General features: G+C 36.6%; 1 protein-coding gene across 1 annotated transcript in view; it reads right to left on the bottom strand.

Moving 5' to 3' along the window:
* Window positions 1-6,473, bottom strand: part of LOC105992193 (vomeronasal type-2 receptor 116-like) — a 21,348-nt gene extending 14,875 nt beyond the window's left edge. Inside the window, 4 exon segments of the mRNA XM_013025016.1 lie at window positions 981-1,208; window positions 1,907-2,713; window positions 3,787-4,075; window positions 6,022-6,473. Coding sequence (XP_012880470.1) covers window positions 981-1,208; window positions 1,907-2,713; window positions 3,787-4,075; window positions 6,022-6,473 — 1,776 coding nt within the window.
* Window positions 6,474-7,086: the final 613 nt, after the last annotated feature.

A 7,086-nucleotide genomic window follows, 5' to 3' on the forward strand; every position in this document is an offset into this window, starting at 1 on the left:
TGTGGCTCAAGTGGTAGAGTGCTAGCCTTGAGCTGAAGAGCTGAGGGACAGCGCCCAGGCCCAGAGTTCAGGCCCCACGACCGGACGCCCCCCCCAAAAAAGAAATTTGCTGAGAAAAATGAAATATATATTGTATGACAAGATTGTCAAGAAATATTTGGAAACAAATTGTTAACTTTTATTTGACACTGATCCTTGGGCTTGAACTCATAATCTGGGCATGGCCTTTGAGATTTGTTTTTGCTCAAGATTAGCATTCTACCACTTGAGGCAAATCTCCACTTGAGCTTTTTTCTAGTTAATTAAGTTAAGGGTATCACAGACTTTTCTACCCAGTTGAGCTTTTAACTGACCTGTGATCTTAGATAGAGGCTTCCAACTGATTGAGAAGATAGGATTACATGCATGTGCTACCAGTGTTTAGCCCTGTTAAATTATTCTGTTCCTTTCTTATCAACAGTTTGTCAATAGAATTTCTGAAATTGGAAATATTTAAATGTACAAAACTTGAGTGTTTGTAAGTACATAGAGTATAAATGTGTGTGTGTGTGTGTGTGTGTGTGTGTGTGTGTGTGTGTGTGTATGTGCCTGCCAGATATAAGTCTTGAACTAAGAGCCTTGGCTGTGTATCTGAGATTTGTTGCTTAAAGCTACCCTCTTAATGCTTGATCCATAGCTCCACTTCCCACTTTTTTTCATCATTAAGATGAATCTTGTGCTGGGAATGTGGGCTATATAGAGTGCTTGCATAGCTTGCATAAAGCCCTGGGTTCAATTCCTTAGTACCACTTAAACAAACAAACAAAAAAGATGAGTCTCACTCTTTCCTGCTAAGACTATGTTCAAAAATGAATTTCAGATCTCAGCCAGCTAAGTAGCTAGTATTACAAGAATAAGTTGGTGACACCCAACAAGGCAATTTTAAAGCTGAAATTTGTTTACTTACATATCCTGAAAATTATTACAAAGATCCAACACACCTCTGTTGTTTCTATGGCCCACTCTACCATATCTTCAGATAAATATAGTTGATGGCCATGTTGCATATGTGGTGAAAACTTTCCTACTTTCACTTTCATTTCAAGACCTTCTGGAAATTTCCAAATATTCACAATGTCATACTTTGCCTCCAATTTCCTTTTATCATTCAAAATCACTTGATCTCCTGCAGGGTTGTGAAACTGAATGTCCTTCAGAATAGGATGAAGCTAAAAGAGATACATTATATTATGGTAAAGTACATCCCAGAGATAAGAAGAAAAACCTGAACTACAAAAGCATCTGATTGCCTTAAATTTCTGATTCAGAATTCAACAATATCAGAGACATGTGATGAATTATCCCAGAAGAAAATGTATGAAAGAATAAAAGTAATGTTTTTGAATCCTGGTTACTCAACAAAGAAATAGAAGGCTTCTTTTCACAATAGACTAATACCATGTAATACTAGGCAATTTTCAATTGCCTAGCTACAGTTTTCCACAATGACTAATTTTGTGAATGTCTATAGTTTAAACATTGTAAATTTTTAATAGGTAAAGTCAAACAAACTTGATAACATGAAAATATTGATAATTATATTCAGGAGGTCATTGTTTGCAATTGCTTAAGAAATACAAAGGGAAAGTTGATTTTGCAGTTTTCAGAACATTAGATATTAACATGTTGATGTTATTTGAAAGTAAAAGAGTTTTTAGAAACTTGGAATATATCTTGTCCTTGTTAGTGGCCTACTTTTCCTGAAGAGCATATGAACACATATCTAGAGAATCTCACAGACATTTAGAGAAATACAGTTTCTTCAGTTTGGGGGAAAATACATGATATATTTAATTTCATATATTAAGTAACCTCCCACAAAGGGACAGTCTTCTTAGTGTGTGTGAACCAACACAGAAAGCCTTACCTGTGCAGTATAAGGCATTCTTCCTTTTTTATTTTCCACTGTTTTGGCTTCTGTTTGATGAAGAAGCATTTCATGGAGAGCCTGGGCCACAGCATACACAGCATTGTATATATTGTAACTGTATCCAGACATAGTTACACCAAAAATGTGCATAGGCAACCAATCCAAGGAGGCATCATGTGGACAGTTCCCCCACATTACACAGTCAGACTGAGAATCTGAACAATTAAAAAAACAAAACCACAGCCTGGCAAGGAAAAAATCTTCTGGATATTTGGAAGGGTTTATTGCCTTGACAAAATCCATGAATGCAGAAATATCTGGGTGATGGTGTGAAAAAATGAGAGGTACATGAAATGAACCAAGAATGAAATATTTTTTCCTCATGATGAAATCCCACTGTGAGTTTGTGATAAAAACTTTTCCTTTTATTAAAAATTGCTCAATAGCTATCATTACATAGTTTAGGAATTCATTATTAACATATAGAATGAAGACTTTAGCTGAAGATTTATTTATCTGGTTATAATGTGCCATGAATTTCAAAATATTTGAGTCGGCCTGCTTTGGAAATGATAGCTCAATATCTATACAAACTCGGTTCTTGGCCATCTCTTCTTTCAATTCAGGAAGAATCCACAAACTGTTCTCATCTTGTAAGGTTAACAGTGCCACCCAATTCCAGCTGAAGTGAAGCAGTAATAAGACTATGGCTTTGGCTACTGATGTGTCCTTTGAGGCCATCTGATAGAGACCAGGAAACTTGTTACTGTCATTCAGGGCATAATCAAAAGGCCCAAAAGTAAGCTAAAGGGATTGAAGATAGGACACTGCATGAATGAGAAAATTTCCATCCATCATAATCCAAATCATGATATATATTATATAACCATGGGAAGTAGGTAGAAGCTAGGTTTTCCTTTTAGGTTTTGAAAAACATTAAATTGTTAAAATTATATAATGCATCAGTTTGGTTCTATAATGACTCTTGATTATTGCCACAGTTTCTAAAAACTCCTGTCACCTATCTCTACCCCACATTCCCTGATATTACTAGTTCCACTTTCACAATATGCTCTGAATATTATATCTTCCCATCTATCTACTTCTTCTTCCTCTGTCCCTTAACAGATACCCTTAACACTGGTCCTCTCCCTCAGAGAAGACATACTTCAGCATTTTTTTTCATTTTTACACTGTTTTTCAAAGAGTTTGCACCATGAAACTCTACCCCAATATGTACCGTACTTTAGCCAGAGTTATCAGGCATATATGCAAATCTATGTGTATGCCATATATTTTTGAATATTTCATCTTCCTATTTTAGACCTAACATTATACATGAGAGAAAACATACATCCTTTCTCTTTCAGAGCCTTAATTCATTCAATATATCTTCCCTATGAGTGAGTATGGATTTTTGTATGTGTGTGCATGTATGTGTTCGTATGATAGTACAAGGCCAAGAAATCATGGCCCTATATACTTCTTGCTGTTTTCCCTCAAATTAGCACTTGAACCACACATTACAGTCTACTTTTTTCTCATTAATTAGAAATAGGTTTTTTGATTCTCTAGGATTACAGATGTGGGCCATTAGTACCCAGCTCAACATACATTGACATTTTAAAGTCATTTTCCATTTCCTGATTTCTTAAAGAAAATTAATGACAAGATTTAAAACTCCAAAAGTGTGTCTGCTCTAAAATTCCCTTACCCTTTTCCAAACCATTGGGACTATAGATATACCATTACCTTTCAATATTGAACTTTGAATGACAAAATTTGATTGGCTCATGAATACTGTATCATTCTTTTCTAACACATGAAATGATACTAAGGTAGACATTATTAATATCCACAACCCCTCACACTCTCACCTGTGGAAACTTGTAGATGTTTAGCAGGGTCGCAATCTGAGAAGACATTGCCCCTGAAGGTCCTGTAAGTACTGCTATAAACTTGTTCTCTGTCATACAATTATAGTTGGGAATCTTATACTTCCCAAAGAGGCAAGTGAAGGGATTTTTAAATTCTGTCCATATTCCATATTGAACATCATAGATATCAAACCCCAGAGTCAAGTTATGTAAAAGTTTAGGATTTTTGTTGATCTCTTCAATAGCAAAAGCCAAGGCCAAAACAAACTGGTAGTTCTTAAAGGTAGACCTGTATAATGAACAAAGAAATTCAGGAGGAAAAGTTCAAACTTACTTATGACTTGGAATGCATGTTTATCTGCCAATAAATATGTGAAAACATTATCATGAGACAGCAAATATTAAATTGCCATCACTTTGGTTAACTGCCCACACCTGTGTGAAAATACTGTGTTTCAAGTCTCCCAGTATATGTATGGGGTTATTATATTGCAGGTTGAGCTAATAAAATTTCAATTTAATAGCATGTTTCAGAAGCAAAACATCGTTTAATGAAGATTCTATAGGGTGCTCTGTTAATAAACTCAACATAATGAACATCAGATCAAGCAGATCAAGAGTTTAAATAGGTGAGGGAATTTTATTCTTATTTATGTAGGGCAACCAAATAAAAGGCACTCAGTATTGAGAGAGGAACCTCCAATATGGGGAATAAAGAAAGAATTGTGAAGAAGCTCTATATTGAAATCCAACGTCCATGGCTACCATGGGATATTGCACTAACCACTATTCTCTTCTCAATACATTTATATTCAGATATAGGAAAGGAAAAAAATACATAAAGGAATTAAGAAGTATTTTTGTTTTTCCTTGTCATGTCTATGTGTGCAATGATGTCTGTGAGTGCACATTCTAAAGAAATTTATATAATGAAATTATAGCACATTGTTCAAAGAAGGAATCCATGGAGGCAACATATAAATACAAATGATTCAAAATGGACTGAAAGAACCCAAGGAAACACAAAAAAATGGACATTAAAGCATGTGAATTTTTACAGAAAATAAGCAGGCTATAGGTCAGACAATGAAGGAGATAGAAGATAGTTCTAAAAATGTTTTTAAAACTCGGTGATAGCTGGGAGCCAGTGGCTCATGCCTATAAACCTAGCTACTCAGAAGGCTGAGATAGGAGGATCACAATCACAGTTCAGAGCCAGCCTGGGCAGAAAAGTCCATGAGACACTTAGCTCCAATTAATTACCAGAAAGCAGGAAGTGGCACTGTAGTTCTAGAGCATTTGCCTTGAGCTGAAGAGCTCAGGGACAGTGCCCAGGATCAGAGATCAAGCCCCACAACTGACCAAAAAATTAAGCAAAATGAAACAAAGCAAAAAACTTGGTTATAAAATTGTTTATGAAAAGAAAAAATTATACAAGACAATTTGTGATCATGAGGAGAGTAATTAAAGGTTATTTGAAGAATTCATGGTACCTACAAAGAGAAAGCTAAATGAATATCACAAGATGGAAAGGGTCCAATGAAAATATTGTCTCTAAGCAAAATGATATGGGAGAAGACACAGATAAACCCAGAAGTAAAAAAGTCCATATAAGGCCAAAATAAACTTCAGTAAAGTGATAGAAGCAGGGAAAGAAATAAAATTAAAGAAGTAGAAAGGATTGATGGCAGAATACATGACATAGAAGACAGAATAGAACAAAAGAGGGGCCAATTTTCCAGAACAAATGTGAGATGCAAAGTAACTTTCAACAATTTCTAGGATCAATAAAAATGCCTAATTTAAGACTAGATATCCAGGAAGGAGAAGATCACACAATGAAAGATGTAAGAAACATATTTACAAGAATTCTAGCAGAGAAGTACCTATGGAAAATTATACACACATTCAGGTATATGAAACCATAGAGGTCCACACAGACCAGACTTGAAAAGAACATTCTACTGCTACACCGTAATTCCCACAGGATCAGTAGAGACCCAGAAAAGAATCCTTGAATCTATGAGAGAAATATTTGATTACTTATGATGGAAAGGCTGTCTGTCAGAATAAATATAAATTTATCATCTGAGACCATGAAAGTAAGGAGAACCTGAAAAGGTGTATGCTACAGCTTACAAGCAAATAAATACCAACTAAGTATAATGTACCCAGTGAAGCACTCCTTAACTGAAGAAACTGCACAACAAGAAAAATTGGAATAATTTTCCCCACTTGTTGTAAATCCAGAGCTCTGGCTGTAGAGCTGACAAGTTATTTAAAGTCTGAGCCGTCTGCACAGTATGTGACATGGCGACAGCGGCAGCCGTCGCACTCGCAGCAGCCACAGCTATAGCAGTTACAATGGCCGCAGTGATGCCAAAATCTCTCTTATGCCTAAACAAGATTACAGCTTGAGAAGCATCTACTAGCACAGGCACCCAACGTGGGATGCGTGCAACTATAGCTAACGGATACTGAGAACTCCAGCAGGTAGCATAATAGCAGGTTTCATTAGTACAAGCACACACATCATCTGAGCATATAGAGGTGTTGTTAATTACCAAAAACACAAAAGCGGAAACCACACACACGGGGGTAGGCTGATAGCTAATTACCGTATAATTCTTACTAAAATGACAATTGGCACCCACAGTACGGGCAGTACTAATCAAATTACAAGTCATGTTTGCTATAAAAAAGTGACCCCCTTTTTTATACGGCTCCTTTTCATCTGTTGAATAAGCATTCTCACTTCTTTCTCCTCTAACTCGCTGGAACTTCCTCTTTCTGATTTTAGCTCAGACAGATCTGGGTATAATCGCCCCCTTTTGCCCTGTTCACTGTATCCATTTTCACTGATCGCCTTCTCTGACCTCTCCTCCTGTAACTGCTCCAGTGCTGACTGTCCGTTTTCTATCATCTTACAGCAGCTCTGATCCTCCAGGCAGCCCCTAATCAACACCCAAATGGGGCGGACTCCTGCCCTTAATGTGCCCTGTTTATAGGCAAAGTCCAAATCCCTCCCTAACTTTTCCCATGAAGCTGCTGTGAGGCTCCCGGACACTGTGAACCAAGGAGCTACAATGTTGCATGCATCAAGGAACCTCTGTAAAGTATCCTTTTTTAACTTTAGTCCTTTTGAGCGTAGTAGCTCATCCAGGGCCAGAAAAATTGGATGTGATGTCGTGGCACCCATCTTAATTACTAAAAATTTTATTCTTTGTTACTTTTACTTTAGGCCTGTATTTCTTCCCGGGTTTCCACTCTCTCTTTATCTACAGAGAAGAGCCCCATATT

This window comes from Dipodomys ordii, unplaced genomic scaffold (genome assembly GCF_000151885.1).
Source record: "Dipodomys ordii isolate 6190 unplaced genomic scaffold, Dord_2.0 Scaffold81, whole genome shotgun sequence".
Lineage (NCBI taxonomy): Eukaryota > Metazoa > Chordata > Mammalia > Rodentia > Heteromyidae > Dipodomys > Dipodomys ordii.